The 21204-nt window shown below is 44.8% G+C and overlaps 1 protein-coding gene across 1 annotated transcript; it reads left to right on the forward strand.

The window, feature by feature from the left end:
- The first annotated feature begins 12815 nt into the window (after positions 1-12815).
- LOC125457320 (lysozyme C, milk isozyme-like) lies at positions 12816-20550 on the forward strand. Its single transcript, XM_048541407.1, has 4 exons — positions 12816-13022; positions 13922-14098; positions 16717-16798; positions 20328-20550. The coding sequence occupies exons 1-4, from the start codon at positions 12893-12895 to the stop codon at positions 20392-20394; spliced, it is 456 nt and encodes a 151-aa protein (XP_048397364.1). The 5' UTR covers positions 12816-12892; the 3' UTR covers positions 20395-20550.
- The last annotated feature ends 654 nt before the right edge of the window (positions 20551-21204 follow it).

Raw genomic sequence — 21204 nt, forward strand, 5'->3', positions numbered from 1 at the left:
CTGCTGGAATAGATGGAAAAATAGCAAATGGAATTAAGTCTAGGGAAGTGCAAGGTTAGGTATAGGGCAGGGCAAACAAAGCAGGCAAACACATGAGGTTATTGAGACATGTAGAGGAAATGTGAAGTGCATGTCCGCAGGTTCCTAAAGTCAGCAGCACCGATTGGTAAATGGTTAAGAAGGCACATAGGATGCTTCTCTTCACTGTGTGTGTGTTTTTTTGAATGCAAGAGCAGGGTTGTAGTGGTGAAACTATGTAAGACATTGCAGTTTGGTCACAGCTTTAAACGATAAAGTCACTATCGTCCTGTCATGAGAGAGAGAGAAACAGCTAGTGGGGAGTTCAGCCTAAAGGCCATTCCACCTCAACTTGATAAAATAGGCCCTTAATTATAGCCTCAGGCCGTGTCGGAGTTGAACCCACGCTACCAGCATCGCTTTACATCATAAGCCAGCTGTCCAACCAATTGAACTAACTAGCCAGTACTTTGCATAAAGGATATAATTGTATGAGAGAGAGCGCAGAGGAGATTTATAAGAATGTTGCCAGGGTTTGATGACCCCTGCTTGAAGGAGAGATTGGGTAGGTGAGTCATGTTTTCTTTAGGACAGAGGAGGATGAGGGGTGATTATTTGATCTGTACAAAATAATGAGGGGCTTGGATAGGGTGGACAGGAGAGAATTACTACCCTTCCAATGGATAGGTTCATTACCATGGGGCACAGATTGAATACAATTGGTAGAAGGATTAGAGGAGACATGTGGAAAATGTTTTCGTCCAGAGCTGGGGAAGTGATATGTGCCTGGAGCTCTCTGCCCAGTTTGGTGAATGAGTTGGAAACTCTCAACTCATTTAAAAAGAATCTGGGTCTGGCCCTGAAGTACTGTAACCTGTAAGGTTAAGGACTGGTACTATTCGTGATATTAAATTAGAAAGCTGGTATTTTTCAGCCTGTCAGACAAAAAGTGCTGTACTATCCCTAGCTAATGTTTCTAAGGTTGATCTTTACCTCAATGTCACTGTTTCTCCTCATCCCCATTCTCTCATTCCTGAAGCTCTAGCAATGTTAGTGCTAAATAACCTTACTAGCTGAACATCTATAGCTCTCTGTGATGGAGAAATTCAATGGTTCCTAACTCCAGAGTAAAGAAATTTCACTGACGTCATTATCATATCATATCATTACACATCACGACCCTTCTACATTCTGAGCATATCTCACTATTCTATAATGGTTAGAGCAAAACTTCCCAAATATTCTCCCACTGTGACCATAGCTCAAAGCTTAAAAATTTTTGCATTCTCTCGGAGAGAAGTAAAAGACTAGGGTTTGGAGCAGAGCAGGAAGTGAGAGCATGTGGATTATTTCAAACAGGAGGAGAGCTCAGAGATTGCAATCTCATAACCTCAACTCATGACTCCACATGGGATGACCCGTGGTCGGAAGAATTGGATGCATGGAAGGATGAGGTTCTGGATGTGAGATTGCTCGCTGAGCTGGAAGGTTAGTTTTCAGACGTTTCGTCACCATTCTAGGTAACATCATCAGTGAGCCTCCAACGAAGCGCTGGTGTTATGTCCCGCCTTCTATTTATCTGTTTAGATTTCCTTGGGTTGGTGGTGTCATCAAGGAAACCTAACCAGATAAATAGAAAGTGGGACATAACACCAGCACTTTGTCGGAGGCTCACTGATGATGTTACCTAGAATGGTGACGGAACATCTGAAAACTAACCTTTCAGCTCAGCGAGCAATGTCACATCCAGAACCTCAACCTGAGCTACAAATCTTCTCAAAACTCGGAAGGATGAGGTGCTACCTCATGGCAAGAAGAATGAAGGGAAACATGAAGGATTGAATTTCTCAAAGAGGTACAGAAGTAAAGGGACCCCTGAGCTCTATGGGCACGGATTGTCAAGGATGGTGGAGCAGATTGAGACAGCAGTTATAAAGGAAGATTTGTAAATAAATACTTTGAAAATGAAATGTGGCACAAGATTTGAACACGCACGGCACAACATTCATGGTGCTGATGTTTTTCTTATTCCACTATCACCAGGTCATCACAAACAGGAAGGGAAATTAAATATAAATTAGGAACTAGGTACATGAAATAACTTCAATGGACTGAAGCTCATCTTTGTCAGTCAGCAGCTCCTCCCCATCAACCCTGGGTATGGGACCATCTGAATTGCTCTTTCAAAGAGCTGTAATGACGTGAGAGATTGAATGGCCTCTTACTGTATTGTAGCCAATTCATGATTCTAGAAATGGTTAATCATTAATGGAAACATAGGGAATAAGAGCAAGAAAAGGTCATTTGACCCACTGAGGCTTCAATATGATCATGACTGATCATCTAACTCAGTACCGTGTTGCCAGCATCTTCCCATACCCTTAATCACTTCTGCCTTAAGACCTTTCTCTAGCCTCTTCTTGAAAATATTCATTCTCCCCATCATTCTCCTAAATGCCAGTAAAACACTACTAACCCAAAAGGGTTGAGCTCAGCAGGACGTATGGCTGATTTATGATGCAGCGTGACCCCTTTAGCATGGGCTCATAGTCCCAAACTGGCTGAGGGCACAATGACAGATTCTCCATCTCAACCTCCCCCCTTGCCTGAGGTTGCCCTTGTCTGTGACTCTCCAGTTAAAACACCACCAACAATCTCTCTCTTTCTTTAATGGGAGCGCAGGCCTGTGCTTTGGCAAGATCATGTTGCCTTTACATTTCAGTCCGAATCAATTTCTTCATTGTCCTGCTTTCTGGAGATGATGACCCAAAGTACCACAATCCCCAGCCAGGAGAAATAGCCTCTGAGTGCTCCCTTCCCAAGCCTCCTGCAGCCAAATCTTCAGGCTTCACTAAAATAAGCCTAACATTCTTTTTACATCCCCAATCCTCACTCTCTCAATGTTCCCTGACAGATTAGCTGTTTTTATCGTACCTGTAACTTGCAGAATGCACTCCCTGTAACATAACTATTGATGTTAAAGCATTCAAATCTTAAATGTGCTCATCATCAAGAACAAAGCTAAAATTAGTGAAGGCCTAAAAGCTTCTGGCCATTTGCCTGATGCCACAATGTTTGCTAAATTGCAGCATGACATTGGAGAACCCAGTACTAATCTACCTGGCAAATACATTGACCTCTAAGTTTTTGCCAATTCTTCATTGAATAACATTGTTGGACTGATAACTGACACCTACACACCCTTGTCGGTACACAAATATGCAAATGAGCAGAAGCACGGAAGGCGACAAGGGCACAGAATATACACTATGCCAGCACTTCAATGCCCAACACCAAGTCTGACTCAGGAGCACACTACTGACTGAGCTGGTTTGAATCCTAAAGGGTGTAGCTGCTACATATCGCCTGTACCAAGCGATGAGGGGATCAAAAACAGACCTACGCAAACCCATCTTCACCGAACTCCCTATTGCAGGTACATCTCTCTGTGTATCTGCGGCACTGAATTCCACCGATTCTCCCCCTCTTGCTGAAGAAATCCCCCCTCATCTCAATTCTACAGGGCTATCCTTTCATTCTGAGGCTGTGCCCTCAGGCTCTAGTCTTTCTTGAACGTGGAGACATCTTCCCCACGTCCACTTTGTCCAGCACCTGAATATTGCATAAGCTCCAATGAGATTAGCCCCTCATCCTTCTAAAATCTGAGTCCAGACCCAGAGTCCCAATGCTTCTCATATGACCAGGCCTTCATACCTAGGATCATTCTTGTAAACTTCCTCTGGACCCTATCTGATGCCAGCACATCTTGCTTAAAATACAAGGCCCAAAATTACTCACAATATTCCAATTAAGGTCTGACCAAAGCCTTATACCGACTCAGCCCTTGTACTCTGGCCCTCTCAAAATGAATGTTAACATTGTATTTGCCTTCCTAACTGCCAGCTGAATCTGTATGTTAACCTTAAGAGATCCTGAACTAGGATTCCTAAGTCCCTTTGTGCTTCAGATTTCCAAAGCCTTTAGCCATTTAGAAAATAGTCTAAGCTTCTATTTTTTCAGCCAAAGTGCACAACCTCATACTTACCCACACTGTACTCCATCTGCGACTTCTTTGCCCACTCTCCCAGCCTGTCCAAGCTCTTCTGCAGCCTCTCCACTTCCTCAACACTACCTGTTTGTTTAGTTATGTTTGTGCCATCTGAAAACTTAGCAAGAATGCCCTCAGTTCCTTTGTCCAGATTGTTAGTGGATAACGTGAATAGTTGTGATCTCAACACTGGCCCCTGTGGAACTCCATTGGACACCGGCTGCCATCATGAAAAAGACCCTTTTGTCCCACCCATTGCCTTCTGCCAATCAGCCAATCCTCTATCCATGCCAGTACCTTGTCCCTAACATCAAGGACTTTTATCTTATTTAGCAGCCTCATGTGCAGCACTTTGTCAAAGGCCTTCTAAGAATCCAAATAAATCAAGTCCACTAGCTCTCCTTTGTCTAATTTTTTTGTTAGCTCTGCAAATATTCTAACAGATTTGTCAGGCATGACCTCCCCTTGATGAAGCCGTGCTGACATAACTCTATTTTACCATATACTTCCCAGTACTCTGCAACCTCATCCTTAATAATGAACTCAGAAACATCACCAATAACTGAGGCCAGGTTCACTGGACTAAAATTTCTTTTCTCCTGCTACCCCCTTCTGGAACAGGGGTGTTCCAGTCCTTTGAAACACTAACTTCCTCCAGTGATTCCTGATAGATCGCCATCAATGCCTCTGCAATCTCCTCAGCTATCTCCTTCTGAACTCTGGGGTGTTATCCATCGGGTCCAGGTGATTTATCCACCATCAGATCTTCCAGTTTCCCAGCACTTTCTCCTTAATGATCGCCATGAGAGACATCTCTGAACCTTGACTCTCTTCAAGTTCTGCTGCACTTCTGTTGTCTCCCACCGTCAAAGCTGATGCAAACTATCTATTCAGTTTCTTTGTCATTTCCTTTCTTCTCTCAATAATACTCAAACCTCATTATCCAGCAGTCCAATGTCCATTCTTGCCTTTCTCTTACTTTTTATGTGTCTAAACAACTCTTGCAATCTTCTTTTATATGACTAGCTTCTCGCTCTCATCTGCAGGGTGAATTCTATCATATGATGGTCACTGTCCCCTAGGGGTTCCTTTACCTTAAGCTCCTTAATCAAGTCTGCTTCATTACACATCACCAAATGCAGAGTTGCCTGCTTCCTAGTGGGCGCTACTAAAAGCTGCTCTGAAAAAAAAATCTTGTAGACATTCCATAAATTCCTTTTCTTGCTATCTGCTGCCGACCTGATTTTCCCAGTTCACCTGCATGTTAATGTCCCCCCGTTTATTCTAATAGTACCTTTCTGACATACCTTTTCTATCTCCTGATTTATTTTCTTTGCCACATCCTCATTGCTGCTGGAAGGTCTGTACATATCTTCCATCGAGGTCTCTGTCCCTTTTAGGTTCCTCAACTCTACCCACACAGATTAGACACCTTTGAACTCCAAATCACTTCTTGCTATCAAACTACTGTAATTTCTTACTAATAAGGAAACCACACTGTCTCTGCCCATCTGCCTGTCCTTTTGATAAGATGTGTATCCTTTGATGTTTAATTCCCAGCCCTGATCCTAATGTTCTGATATCCATGTCCACCCACCAATTAAAATCTGTGCTACAAGCTCCTTTACCCTGTTTTGTACACTGTATGCATTAAGTACAACGCCCTCAGTCCTGTGTTGACTGACTCCCTTCTCATAGTTGTCCCCGTATCTGCTGTGCATGAAGTTAGATTCGTGACCCTTTCCATACTCTCTGCTATATTATTTTTTCTGGAACTTCGCCGATCCCTTCTTTAAATAGTTAAAGTCCACATGTGCACTTATTTAGCTTCCCGGCTATGATCCCGCTTCCAGATTGGCTCTGGTCTTGATGGTATGGTTTCCTCTTGACCCAATGCTGCTGCCAGTGACGTCTCCATGAGGACACCCTCCCCAGAATGCTGCACAGTGACACCGACTGCAAGGACACCCTCCCCAGAATAATTCACTATGACATTTCTCATTTCTCATTACATATCACACAAACTCATGAAGGATCATGGGCATCATTAGTTTTGATCCTGCAAAGTGCCCAATAAACCTTAAGATCAAACTTTGAGAAACGGCTGAAGCTGTCTCACACTGTTACTATGGAGAAGCAACATGTGTGTTGTTCGCCATTAACAGGATGCTGCTATCAAGCCTAAAGGGCATTCTACCTATCACATAAACGAGTAATGTGCTAATATTTGTGGATTACCAGGTACGTAAGTTGTATGTGCTAAAGACTGGTCTATCATAACAGACAAAACATTCCTTCAGAAGTTCTCAGCAAGCACGGTGCTGACTGTATCCAACAAACCCATGTTTCCAAAACTCACAATATAGTGCACAACATTGCGCAGCATTCTGTTATTGACCAAAGATTGCTGAATAATCCTGAGTGTGCTATGAATTATGCTGACAAGCAATTTCAGATCATCGGTCCAGCCGGCGGTGTGGCGCATTTACACCTGTTGGAAGCTGCAGGCAGAACAACACAACGCGAGAACTGCAGATGCTGGACTCAGGTTCAATACAGTGTCTCTCTGATGAAGGGTCTAGGCCCGAAACGTCAGCTTTTGTGCTCCTGAGATGCTGCTTGGCCTGCTGTGTTCATCCAGCTCCACACTCTGTTATCTTCAATACTGTATGGAGCTGGAGGGATACAGCAGGTCAGGCAGCATCAGAGGAGCAGGAATGTCGACGTTTGGCTATAGGTTGATGAAAGGCGTAAACTCAGAACGTCAACTTTCCTGCTCCTCTGATGCTGCCTGACCTGCTGTGTTCATCACAACACAGGGCTCTGTACTTCGAAGACAGCAAAAACATGTGCACATGTTGGACCTGCTTCAACTCAGCAACTTTGCTCACAGCCATTCTACCTGATTTATATCGACTTAACTAATTAGAGTCAGCATGCTTGGTTTAAATTTATACAACATTTGGCAGTTTAATGTCAGTCACTATATAGTTAATGCATTCTATATGGTAATACCCCTACTAATCAAAGTCCACATGCCAAACCATCAATATTATTTTTATCCATCATAAATAGTTTGTTTTCACTTTTAGTTGGCATTTTTTGTGAATTGTTCACATGAGTGCAAGAAAAAATACTTAAGGAAACTACTTCCTTTCTGTGGATCTGTTCGGTCAGCTGTCCACAGAGTGTGGTAGGCCATATCCTGGGGTCTGCGTGGCATAAAACGTATTTGTTTAAAGCCTGTGCATATATAACTTGAAGGCTTTGAAATGAGCTCCTCCTCTAATCAGTGATTGTTTCCCAGGGCAGAGGATCAGAAGGAGGCCATTAGACCCCTCTACACCTGTTCCTCCATTCAACGAAATCATGGCTGATCTGAGGCCTAACTCCATGTATCTGCCTTCGGCCCATGTTCCCTCAATACTTTTGCTTAACAAAGTTTATCTGTCTCAGATTTAAATTCATAACTGATCCAGTGTCCTCTTCCATTTGTGGAAGAGAGTTCCAAATATACTTTTGCAGCAGTAGCATGTTTCCTAACATGTCTCCTGAATGGTCTGTCCTCAAATCTCAGACCATACCCCCAGTTCTAGACGAGTGGAAATAGTTTATCTTTATCTATCCTGTCACTATCTTGAAGGCTTCAATTAGATCACCCCTTAACCTTCGAAATTCTAGAGAAAACAGGCACAATTTGTAAAATCTCTCCTGATAGATTTGCAAGTAAGACTATCAGCAGCAAATGTCGGAGAATCATAGAATCCCTACGCTGTAGAAACCGACCCTCCAGCCCCACAAGCCCACACCAACCCTCAGACCATCACACCCAGACCCAAACCCCTATAACCCACCTAATCTCTACATCCCGGAACACTATGGGAATTTAGCATGGCCAATCCACCTAACATCTGTGGACTGTGGAAGGAAACCAGAGCACACGAAGGAAACCCGGGCAGACATGGGGAGAAGTGGCAAACTCCTCACAGACAATCACCCGAGGCTGGAATCAAATGTTGGACCCTGGCACTGTGAGGCAGGGGTGCTAACCACTGAGCCACCGTGCCACCCCTAAAGTGCAGTCCATGATTGGAGGTGCAGTACACATGCAGGTATTTTCACTCAGTCTGAAGTCTGGAGTCACGCTGGTGAGTCTGTCGGCCTGGCTCAGGGAGACACGAGCTTGGGAGGGAAGAAATTAAAAGTGAGCCCTTATTGTGGGGGAGTGGGGGTTGGGGTAGTTGGCAATGAGATCAAAGCTGCCCTGGAGGCTGGGGAGAGGAAAACAGAAACTTGCTTGTGCCTTCACATTATTTGAACATTTATTTGTTTACTCTCACAGGCAGTGAGCAATGGGGAGAATTTTGCCAGGCCCATCTGCAGGAATTATACCAATACTGGGACCAGCTGCAATCAGGCCTCTCACCACAAGGGGAGCCAATGAGTTGCTTTATTTTCCAGTCAGGGGCTAGTTCTGCAGGCCATCAATGATAAAAGAAGCTCCCCCTGGGACACAGCAGCATTGCAGGGAGGAAGGCTGTTTATTTTAGGAAAGGGGGAACCGCAGGGAGTGACGACAGGCCCAGTGCGGCCACTGGGTGTCAGTCAGGGAGGAGACAAGGAGCTGCAACAGAGGGGTCACATGGCTAGTTAGGGGAGTGAGGGAGGGAGTTAGTGAGGGAGGGAAAGAGTTAATGAGGGAGTGAGGGAGTAAGAGAGGGATACTGGCTGCATGAGTGAGGGAGGCTGGGTGAGTGAGTGAGACACAGAAAGCCAACTTTCTCCCCATCCTCCCTCACTGGAAATCTATCCTGAAAGCAAGCTGTGAGCTGAGGAGATCCCAGGAGAGAAAGCAACCACATTCTGACCTGTTTGTTGTGAATTCAACCAAGACCAGCTCAGGATTTGCCCCATCGGATATGAACCAAGATCAGTGTTAGTTAGAACTAATCCCACTGCTTAGCCCTTATCCTAGCCCATTCCCTGCGAATCCAGTCTTTTAGCCTAGGCTTTCCCTAACTTTGCTTCTGAGCCAAAAGCCAAGGTTTTTATTGGTGAGCCATTAGACCAGCATTTCTCAAACTCCAGATTCATGAAACTGGAATCTAACCATCTGCCAAGGAGGGATTTAAGTCCATGTCCCATAAACATCAACCTGGATCTCTGGGTTACAAGGCCATGATAATACAATAACACAATCATTTAATGATTGCAACTTATTTAATGCCACACCCATGATATAACATAATTGGGATTTGCCACTAAGAGGTTGCGACTGTCAAACCAAAAAGATGTTCTCTGTATCACACAACTGAGCAATGTGTTATATGAGTTACAGTGCTGGTGTCATTCCATTTATGTTGGCTATAAGTCCCGAAGGCTGGCAGAAGGTATAAAATTGTTTTACCACAAGCAAAGTAGCAACCATTCCCAACCAGCCTGCACCTGCAGATCACACAATGCCCAATGGGAGCTGTGATTCTGCAATTGGACAGCATTTTCTGGATAATCTTGAGTGTGTGAAGAATTATACTGTCGATGAAGAGAGATAACAGAAAAGCTTTTCTGATAAAGGGTTAGGCCCGAAACCTCAGCTTTTGTGCTCCTAAGATGCTGCTTGGCCTGCTGTGTTCATCCAGCTCCACACGTTGTTACCTCAGGTTCTCCAGCATCTGCAGTTCCCATTATCTCTGGCCCCTACACTGTCAATGAATTTGGGATTGTCTGTTGAGCTCAGAGTGGAAGATGCTAATAGCATTACACAGACAGGAAAAGCTTGTGATTGTGCAGGCTCTATTTCAACACTCCAGGTGACAGATTGGTTCATTCTCTCAGGACAATGCTCTGACCAATCAGAGTCAGCCTATCAGGTTAAAAATGTGAACAAAGCCTGACGGTTAACTGTCAATCAGTTTCAATGGGTGCATTCTCTGTGGCATCACCTCAACCAATCAGAGTCCACTGACCAACCATTCAATGCACCTCTCATGCAGTATAAACAATGATTTTTGCCTTGAATTAGTATTGCAAATTGTTCTGAAGCATTCAAGGCCAGAAAATTCAACAAACTATTGTTTGTTTTCAGCAATGTGCAAGTTTTCTATGACCAGCCTACTAAAACTTTGACAAGGTAACTTCTAGAAATTTAGAATCTTGTACCGTTGCAAGTGTCATTATTGATTCTATTCAAGCCTTAACTTTTATAATTTTCCATGCAATAGTAACCATGTAATATGACTGTAACTGTTGTAGATACCTCAAGCATTCATAAGACTTTTTCCTCATATTTACAACAGTTGCATTTAGCTGAAAAGGTAGAAGTTGCCCAAAGATGCCTTGCATATGAAAAGCAGGACAAATATAACCTGACCAGTTACCAGAGATAATGGGAACTGCAGATGCTGGAGAATTCCAAGATAATAAAATGTGAGGCTGGATGAACACAGCAGGCCAAGCAGCATCTCAGGAGCACAAAAGCTGACGTTTCGGGCCTAGACCCTTCATCAGAGAGGGGGATGGGGAGAGGGAACTGGAATAAATAGGGAGAGAGGGGGAGGCGGATCGAAGATGGAGAGTCCCTTGGGGATGATCTGGTTCCGTAGGCAGGTGCTGAGGAAGGTGATGTGGCTGTGGTACCGGGTTTGCTTCAGGACATGGTCGAGCAGTTTCAAGGCCGAAGAGATTACAAGAGAGTTGCAATGGGAGAGAGATTCCCTGAGGTTGGTCCGGAGGGAGGAGGGTACTTCATCAGGTTAGGCATCCCTGGAAGAGGCTTCGCAGTGAGATTAAAATAGTATCAGAGATAATGGGAACTGCAGATGCTGGAGAATTCCAAGATAATAAAATGTGAGGCTGGATGAACACAGCAGGCCAAGCAGCATCTCAGGAGCACAAAAGCTGACGTTTCGGGCCTAGACCCTTCATCAGAGAGGGGGATGGGGAGAGGGAACTGGAATAAATAGGGAGAGAGGGGGAGGCGGACCGAAGATGGAGAGTCCCTTGGGGATGATCTGGTTCCGTAGGCAGGTGCTGAGGAAGTTGATGTGGCTGTGGTACCTGGTTTGCTTCAGGACATGGTCGAGCAGTTTCAAGGCCGAAGAGATTACAAGATCAGTATACTCATGATCATGAGTAAAGTGATGGAAAGTGTCATCAACAACGCTATGCAGCAGCACCTGCTCAGCACCTGTTCAGTGATGTTCAGTTTGGGTTCCGCCACTCAGCTCCTGACCTCATTACAGACTTGGTTCAAACATGGGCAAAAGAGCTGAATTCCAGAGGTCAGGTAAGAGTGACAGCCCTTGACATCAAGGCTGCAATCGACCGAGTGTGGCATTGGAATCAATGGCGCAGGTTAGAGTCAAACCTGGCACACAAGAAGATAGATAACAACGTGTGGAGCTGGATGAACACAGCAGGCCCAGCAGCATCTCAGGTGCATAAATGCTGGCGTTTCGGGCCTAGCCCCCTTTTCTGATGAACCGTCAAGGCCCGAAATGTCAGCTTTTCTGCTCCTAAGATGCTGCTTGTCCTGCTGTGTTCATCCAGCTCCACACTTTTGTTATCTTGGATTCTCCAGCATCTGCAGTTCCCAACATCTCTGATCACATAGGAGGATAGTCATTGTTGTTGGAGGTTAGTCAGTTCAGTTCCAGGGCATTTCTGTAGGAATTCCTCAGGGCAGTGTCCTAGGCACAAACATCTTCATAAATGACCTTCCCTCAGTCATAAGTTCAGAAATAGCGATATTTGCCAATGATTGCATACTGTTCAGCACCATTTGAGACTCCTTAGATACTGAAACAGTCCGCGTTCAAATGCAACAAGATATAGACATTATCCAGGCTTGGGCTGACAAGTTGCTAGTGACATTAAAGTAATCACATAAATGCCAGGCTGTGACCATCACCAATAAGAGACAGTCTAACTACCACCTCTTGACATTCAATGATGTTAACATCACTGCGTTCCTTACTATCAACATCCTGAGGGTTATCATCAACCAGAAACTCACCTGAATTTGCCACATAAACACTGTAGCTATAAGAGCAAGTCTGAGGCTAGGAATACTACACTGAGTAACTCACCTCCTGACTCTCCAGAGCCTGCCCACCAGTCGGGAGTGTGATGGAATACTCCCCAGTTGCCTGGATGGCTGTAGCTTCAACAACACTCAAGAAGCTTCATACCATCCAAGAAAAAGCATGATTGACACCACATCCACACATTCATTCCCTCCCACCATTGATGCTCAGTAGCAGCAGCGTGTGCCATCTACAAGACCCACTCATCTCCAAACTCACAACCACTTCCATCCAGAAGGACAAAAGGCAGAAGATAAATGGGAACACCGCCACCGACAGTTCCTCTCCAAACCAGTCCCCATCCTGACTTGGAGATGTATCCCCATTCCTTCGCTGTCATTGGGTCAAAATCCTTGAATTCCCTCCCTAAGGTTATTGTGGGCCTACTTCCAGCGCATGGGCTGTAATAATTCAAGAAGGCAGCTCACTACCACATTCTCAAGGAGCATCTAGGGATGGGCAAAAAATGCTGGCCCAGCCAGCGACATCCACGTTCCACGATTGAATAAAAAAAGCTGAAACTGAAAAGCTTGCCTTTACTCCCCTTATATTGCTATGTTTGTTAAATCACAGCATGACATGAACAACCTGGTACAAAAAAACAAATATTTGGATTACCTTTCTTGTTTTGTGCCCAGTTTCAAGGTTAACTAACCCTGTGGAGCAGATAACCGCAGTGTGATTCTGTATAAAGGAGCAACCGTTACCCGTCTCAGACACAGACCCATCTCCCACTGACAGAATGAAGATACTCATTGTTCTCAGTATCCTGCTCACTATCTCCAGCGCCAGAGCCCTTTCAAGATGTGAAGTTGCTCGTGCTGTCAAGAATTCCGAACTAGCTCTATTCACCCAATACAGTGTGGCCGACTGTGAGTAACACCTTCCATGTTCTATTAAAGCTGTGCTGAATGCCCTTACAGATTGGGACAGTTATTTCCTCCTGTAGTTCTGTCAGTCAGTGTGTGGTTGGTGGGTCAGGGACTAACTGAGTCTGGTCTGGACTGTGTAAGTTGCTCTTTAGTTTAAACTCTGTAAGGGCAGCAATAGACCGGATGTTGGGCGGTTCTTTTTGCAGAGATTAATGAGCCGTTGGGTTACATTGTTGGCTGGCACATTGGCTGCTGACTCTTCCATCTCCAACACGGAGCTGGTTGGTTCCTGACTGGGGCAGAGATCACCTTCTTCAGAAGGGCATTCTCATTGGAGATAACACACGGTCCCTGTGATCTCCTCGACTGGTTTGGATCAGCTGAGGGGACCCAGAAGGTTCTTTCTGAGTACTGCTCCCCTCATTGTCTCTGGCTGACTACTTGTCCACAGAGAAGCCTGTGGTGGTCATGGCTGTGATGGGGGATGGTGTTTGGGGTGGGGCTCAGGGGAAGAAGTGACAATTGGTGACAGTTACTCAATGTGGAGGTTTTAATAGATTCTCCTTCTGAACCGAAATCACCTACCGCAGAGGTCACATGACTATGGTAAGTCACAGCGTCCATTATCCTTTCAAATATATTTCTCCAAATAATATTGAACTCAGTATCCTGAGGTGGGTCACACCTAATTGGCTAGCTGGACAATTTCTACTCATCTAGTTTGACTGGTCATGTGCATCTCTCCCAAGCCAGTGGAAAGGCACGACTACAATGCACCAGGTTACAACAAAGGAACGGTTTGCTGTAGATTGTCTCTAAACTGTCAGGTGTGGTATGAACCATATGACGGTTTGCTCTGTGTCCTAATCTACTGTGTTCTCTGTTCATTTTAATTCTAGGGGTGTGCATGGCCTACCACGAGAGTGGGTACAACACAATGGCATTGCGATATGACAAGGACAGTGAGGGAAAAATCCAGTCAGGAGACTATGGGATCTTTCAGATTAACAGCAAATTGTGGTGCACAGATGACATGTTTCCGAATGGTGCAAATGAATGCCACATGAACTGCAACAGTAGGTGAACCAGCACAATGCAAAACTCAAAATGAATTTCTCATTCCCTTCCATCCAAGAATATGCCACTGCATATCTCTAACTGCTATATTACAAATTAGATTAAGTGATAGTGGAGAGCTTTAGAGATTTCGCTTCCGAAAAACAGGCTGAAATATTATAAGACCTTAAGACATAGGAGCAGAAATTAGGCCATTTGGCCCATCGAGCATTCTCCGCCAATCACCCATGGCTGATATGTCCCTCAGCCCCATTCTCCTGCTTTCTCCACATAACCCTTGAACCCCTTGATAATTAAGAACCTATCTAACGCTCTCTTAAATATACTCAATGACCTGACCTCCACAGGCTTCTGTGACACTGAATTCCATAGATTCACTACTCTCTGGCTGAAGAAGTTTCTTCTTATTTCTGTTCTAAAAGGTCTTCCCTTTACTCTAAGGCTGTGCTCTGGGGTCTGAGTCTCTCCTACCAATGGAAGCATCTTCCCAACATCCACTTTTTCCAGGCCATTCAATATTTTGAAAGTTTCAATTAGATCGCACCCCCCCCCCCTCATCCTCGGCTGGTTCCCCATCGCCAAGTCAGCCTTTATTTACACATGAACAGTCCTTGACCATAATACTGCCTCATTCAGAGTCAGGCATCAGAACGTCAGTGTCTCTGAAACTCTGCTTTTTACCTGTCAGCCAGGGCTCCCAATCAGGGAACTCATTTTCTATGAATTACTGCACTGGCATTTCAAGTGATCATCTAAACATTTCTTAAATGTCTTGAGGGTTCCTTCGTCTCCCACCTATTCTGAATTTCAAATAAAAACAATCCTTTGTGTTTTTTTGGCTTAAATCCCCCCTAATCTACCTCCTCCTTACCCTAAAACTATGCTCCATTGTTATTGACCTCTCTACTACGGGAAAGCTTTCTCCTTACTAAGTCTATCTTTGTACATGTCAGGCAGCTCATCCTCTTTGCCTTCCCTGTTGTAAGGAAAACCACCCCAGTCTCTCTAATACAACAGCAAGCTCTAGCTTTCGTGCTCCTCTGATGCTGCTTGGCCTGCTGTGTTCATCCAGTTCTACACCATGTTATTCCAGCCTCTCTAGTACCTCTGCATACTGAATCTCTCCAGGCCAGGCAACATCCTGGTGAATCTTCTCCATACTCCCTCTAATGCGATCACATCCTTCACATCGTATGATGACCAGAACTTTTATTTTCCTTAACTCATTAACCAGATGCAAGCATCGCTGGATAGGCAGCATTTATTGCCCATCCCTAATTGACCAGAGGGCAGTTCAGAGACATACACATTGTTGTTGGGTCTGGAGTCACATGTAGGCCAGACCAGGTGAGGATGGCATTTTCCTTCCCTGAAGGATATTAGTGAACCAGATGGGTTTTCCCCTAGCAATCAACATTGGATTCATGGTCATCACTAGATTCTTAACTCCAGATTTTTGTTTTAAATTGAATTCAAATTCCATCTGCTGTGGCAGGATTTGTACCTGGGTTCCTAGAATGTTATCTCCAGCGATAATACCACTAGACCATAGCACATAGCACTCCAGATGTGGCCTAACTAATGTTATATACATCTCGCTGCTCTTCTAGTCGGTGCCTTCATTAACAAAGGTATCTATGCCTTCTTAACCACCTGATCTGCCTGTCCTACTGCCCCCAAGGATCTGTGGACATACACACCAAGATCCCTCTGATCATCTGTGCTTGCTGGGGTCTGACCATTCAGTGCGTATCCTCTTGTCTTATTAGTTCTTTCAGAATTCATTACGTAATGCTTTTCATGATTAAATTCTACTTGTCACTGTTCAACTCATCTGTATCGTCCTGAAATGTCTCAGTCTTTCCTCTTCACTATTTGCCAAACCATCAATTCTGGTGTCATCTGCACACTGACTGATCATAACTGCCACATTTGTGTCTTGAGAGAGTGCAAATAAAATACTTTTCAAAGATGGTAAAGGCTCTGAGGCTGTTACTGCCAGGAAAGGATGAACAATTTGGATCACTTTATATTTTCACACAGATAGATATTAAAAAGATAGACATTAAAAAGAGATACTCATGGTATTGTTTCAATTTGTGTGCGAGAGTACAGTTACACTGCATCAATAGAAGATGCTAACCAAGGAATCAATTTTATCCGTAGTCATATATGGGAATGGGAATCACCAGTCAGGTCAGCATTAATAACTTGTGAGAAGTTAGAAGCGTACATCTTTAAAGAGCCGTTCAAAGTGAACCAGATTGCCATAGGTTGAGACACAGCAAGGTTCGTGAGGCTAAGGGCGAGAGATTTTCTTCCATAAAGGACATTCCTGAAGTAGATGTGTCTTGTGACAATCTGATCGTGTCATGGTCTGCATTCTCTGGAATGCAAGACCAGTAAGATAACTACTGTGTAATTGGACACCAAATTAGAAGTAACTCCTTACCTGGGGACAGGCGAGAATGTTGACCTCTCCACCACAAATAATAGCTGTGGTGAGTCATACAGATCAATATTAACTAGATTAGCAACATTGAAATTTCACAATCTGTATCAAAACATAATGGGTTTAAACTTTAATTCTAACATCACATTTCTTTTCTCACAATAGTATTCCTGAGCAGTAATGGTGATATACAAAGTGACATCAGTTGTGCAGCAGTGATAGTGAATGAACAAGGAATGGAGGCCTGGTATGTTACAGTCAAAATCATGTCATCTCTCCACTTTGTATTTAATTATCTTGTTTGTAAAGGACTGATGGAATGCTGCTAGTTCCAATGATCAAATTATAAACATTGCAATGACATTGTGGCTACAGCTATCAACCCCCGTCACAAACATTTCAGGTAGCGGCTGTGAGAGGGTTTTAGAGGGCTTTTGAATGAACGGTGTGTTATAGAGTGCTATGGTGAGGGTGAATCAACGTGTATCACAGTAAGGGGTATGTTATAGAGTGTGTCACAGTGAAAGTGTGTTACAAAATGTGTTACAGTGAAGGGTGTTTGTAGAGAGTATTACAGTGAGGGTGTTATAGTGTGTTACAGTGAGAGTGTGTAATAGAGAGTTACAGTGAAAGTGTATTATGGAGTGTATTACAATAAGGGTGTGTTAGAGAGTGTGTTACAGTGAGGGTTGTGTTGCAGTGTGCTACAGTAAAGGCTGTGTTATAGAGTGTGTTACAGTGAGGTGTGTGTTATACAGTGTATTACAGTGAGGGGGTGTTATAGAGTGTTACAGTGAGGGGTGTGCGATAGAGTGTGTTACAGTAAGGGTGTGTTGTAGAGTGATTACAGTGAGAGTGTGTGTTCTAGAGTGTGTTACCATGAGGGGTGTGTATTCGAGTGTGTTACAGTAAGGGTGTGTCATAGACCGTGTTACTGTGAGGGTATGTAATAGAGAGTTACAGTGAGGGGTGTGTTACAGAGTGTTACAGTGAGAGGTGTGTATTAGAGTGTGTTACAGTGTGAGTGTGTTATAGAGAGTTACAGTGAGGGGTGTGTTACAGAGTGTTACAGTGAGGGGTGTGTATTAGAGTGTGTTAGAGTGTGTGTGTTATAGACTGAGCCACGGTGAGAGTGGTCCCTCTGGAAAGCAGACAAGGATGGGGAGGGAAAAATGTCTTTCGTGGTGGGGTCGGATTGCAGATAGCAGGAAGTGTCAGGGGGTAATGTGTCAGATCCGGAGGTTGCTGAGGTGGTACGTGAGGACGAGGGGGATTCTGTTTTGGCTGTTATTTGGGGAGGGGGTGTGAGGCATGAGTTGCAGGAAATGCGGGAGACACGGTCGAGGGCGTTCTCGGCCACTAACAGGGGCATGTTGCGTTCCTTGAAAAACAAGTACATCTGAGATGTACGGGAGTGGAATGCCTCATCCTGGGAGCAGATGTGGTGGAGACGAAGGAATTGAGAACTGGCGATGGAATTTTTGCAGGACGGTGTGTGGGAGGAGGTGTATTCTATGTAGCTGTGGGAGTCGGTGGGCTTGAAATGGATATTAGTTTCTAGGTAGTTGCCTGAGATAGAGACAGAGAGGCCCAGGAAGGAGAGAGAGGTATTAGAGTTGGTCCAGGTGAACTTAAGGTTGGGGTGGAAGGTGCTGGTGAAGTGGGTGAACTGTTTGAGCTCCTCTGGGGAGCAAGAGGTTGCGCCGATACAGTCATCAATGTAACGGAGGAAGAAGTGGGGTTTGGGGCCAGTGTAGGTGTGGAAGAGGAATTGTTCCACGTAAAGAGGCAGGCATAGCTTGGGCTCATGCAGGTACCCATGGCCATCCCATTTGTCTGTGGGAAGTGGGAGGAATTGAAAGAGAAATTGTTGAGGGTGAGGACGAATTCAGCTAAGCAGATGAGGCTTTTAGTGGAAGTGGGCTGGTCAGGCCTGCGGAACAGGCCACCCACCAAAGACATTTTTTTCCACCCCACCCCTGTCTGCCTTCTGGAGGGACCACTCTCTCCGTGACTCCCTTGTTTGCTCCACACTGCCCTCCAACCCCACCACACCCGGCTTTTTCCCCTGCAACCGCAGGAAGTGCTACACTTGCCCCCACACCTCCTCCCTCATCCCCATCCCAGGCCTCAAGATGACTTTCCATATCAAGCAGATGTTCACCTGCACATCTGCCAATGTGGTATAGTGCATCCACTGTTCCCGTTGTGGCCTCCTCTACATCGAGGAGACCAAGCAGAGGCTTGGGGACTGCTTTGCAGAACACCTATGTTCACTTTGCATGAAACAACTGCACCTCCCAGTCATGAACCATTTCAACTCCCCCTCCCATTCCGCAGACGACATGTCCATCCTGGGCCTCCTGCAGTGCCATAACGATGCCACCCGAAGGTTGCAGGAACAGCAACTCATATTCCGCTTGGGAACCCTGCAGCCCAATGGTATCAATGTGGATTTCACAAGCTTCAAAATCTCCCCTGCCCCCACTGCATCCCAAAACCAGCCCAGCTTGTCCTCGCCTCCCTAACCTGTCCTTCTTCCCACCTATCCCCTCCTCCCACCTCAAGCCCCACCCCTATCTCCGACTTACTAACCTCATCCCGTCCGTCCTCCCTGGACTGACCTATCTCCTGCCTAACTCCCCACCTACACTCTACTTTACTGGCTCCACCCCTGCCTCTTTGACCTGTCTGTGTCCTCTCCACCTATCTTCTCCTCTATCTATCTTCTATCCACCTCCCCTTCTCTCCCTATTTATTTCATAAACCCCTTCCCCTCCCCCATTTCTGAAGAACGGTCTAGGCCCGAAACATCAGCTTTCCTGCTCCTCTGCTGCTGCTTGGCCTATTGTGTTCATCCAGCTCTACACCTTGTTATCTCAGATTCTCCAGCATCTGCGGTTCCTACTATCTCTGAAACAATTTTCATCTCACTCTGTGTTGTGTCTGTTGGAAGGCCGAATGCCTCATCGTCTGAATTATAAATTCGGTTCCCCACTCCCTGCCAAACTAGTTTAAACCATCCCCTACAGCTCGAGCAAACCTCCCTCCCAGGATATTTGTACCCTTCCGGTTCAGGTGCAACCCGTCCTTACTGTACAGGTCCCACCTTCCCCAAAATGTGCTCCAATTATCCACATAATGGAAGCCCTCCCTCCTACACCGGCCCTGTAGCCACGTGTTTAGCTGCACTCTCTCCTTATTTCAAACGTCGTTATCACATTTCAGCGTGTAGCTCGATATTTAGAAATACATGCAGATTCCTAATGCTTGGGTACTTAGCTCATGGGAGAGCCTAGTATTGTCTAATTGTGAATAATTTCTAGTGCATTCCTAGAAATAGTAACAGGTTTACTGTTCTGAAAGACAGAAATCAAATGTCACCATGTTTTTCCTACAGGTTTATTTGAAGGCACAAGCTTTTGGAGTCTTACTCCTTCTTCAGGTGTCAAGGGGAAGCATATCAGACTTGAAATATTAGCCCTCTGTCTCACCACAGGGTGTTGCCAGATCTGTGGAGTTTCTCCAGCATTTTCTGTTTGCATTTCAGATCTCCAGCAACCACAGTATTTTGTTATCTGCTTTCAAGGGAAATGATTGCTGAGTCAGCCCTTTGTAGATTATTTTACCCTCAGATGAGTCAGCACCTTCAGAAGAAGAGGGTTGGGTCATGATGTTGGGGGGCAGAGAAAGATGATCCCAATAACTCCAATCGATTTAAAGACTGAAGGTAATTCTTTCTGATTGACTCATGTTTCTGATGTTTGGTTTTGCAGGTCCTCCTGGGTTAAGAACTGCAAGGGGAAATGGATTGATTATTACACATTCTTTTGCTTCTGGTAAAGGTGGAGGAGATCATGTTGACCAAACCCTCTTGCTTTGACACATCAGACCGTGGGACGTTTTCACTGTCTAGTCTGCATTGTTAAAACAGTGGAAGCCCCAAACAGGAACAGTGTCTGTTACATCATGCTGAAATAAAGATGTGTTATTATCAAACCACCAGTGTTTCACTCCATTAAATAATTGAGATCAAGCTTCAGGTGGAGGAAAGACAATTACTGAATTTAGAATTCCTGGTTCCCGAGATTGAGGGACTGACATATGGGGAGATGTTGAATCAGTGAAGATTATGTTCACTACTGTTTAGAAGAATGAGGGGAGATCTCACTGAAACATATCAAATTCTAACAGGGCTAGACAGGGTAGATGAGGGAATGATATTGATGATCAGGAGCATTCGGGACCAGGGATCACTGTCTAAGGATACAGGGTTAGGCATTTTAAGACTGAGATGAGGAGAAATTCCTTCACCCAGACAGTGGTGAGCCTGTGGAATCTCTGCTGCAGAAAGCAGTCAAGGCCAAAACATTGTATGATTTCAGGAAGGACCTGGGTGTAGCACTTCAAGCTAAAGAGATTAAAGAATGTGGGGAGAATGTGGGAACAAGCTAGTGAATTGAATGATCAGCCATGATCACGACAAACAGCAGAGCAGGCACTCAGGGCCCAATGACTGACTTCTTCTGCGACTTGATTTGTTTCTACAAGGAAGTGATATGGAGCTAGTCTAACAGTGTAATGATTAAGAAGGATACTTGCAAAATTCTGTAGCATTGCAGAGAACTAGGTATGACCTGAAGGTAACCTAAA

This window comes from Stegostoma tigrinum, chromosome 12 (assembly GCF_030684315.1).
Source record: "Stegostoma tigrinum isolate sSteTig4 chromosome 12, sSteTig4.hap1, whole genome shotgun sequence".
Taxonomy (NCBI): domain Eukaryota; kingdom Metazoa; phylum Chordata; class Chondrichthyes; order Orectolobiformes; family Stegostomatidae; genus Stegostoma; species Stegostoma tigrinum.

Coding starts and splice junctions, on each gene's coding strand:
- LOC125457320 (XM_048541407.1), top strand. CDS start 12,893: ATGAAGATACTCATTGTTCTCAGTATCCTGCTCACTATCTCCAGCGCC. Junction 13,023..13,921: donor CCAATACAGTGTGGCCGACT/GTGAGTAACACC, acceptor TTTTAATTCTAG/GGGTGTGCATGGCCTACCAC. Junction 16,799..20,327: donor GAACAAGGAATGGAGGCCTG/GTATGTTACAGT, acceptor TTGGTTTTGCAG/GTCCTCCTGGGTTAAGAACT.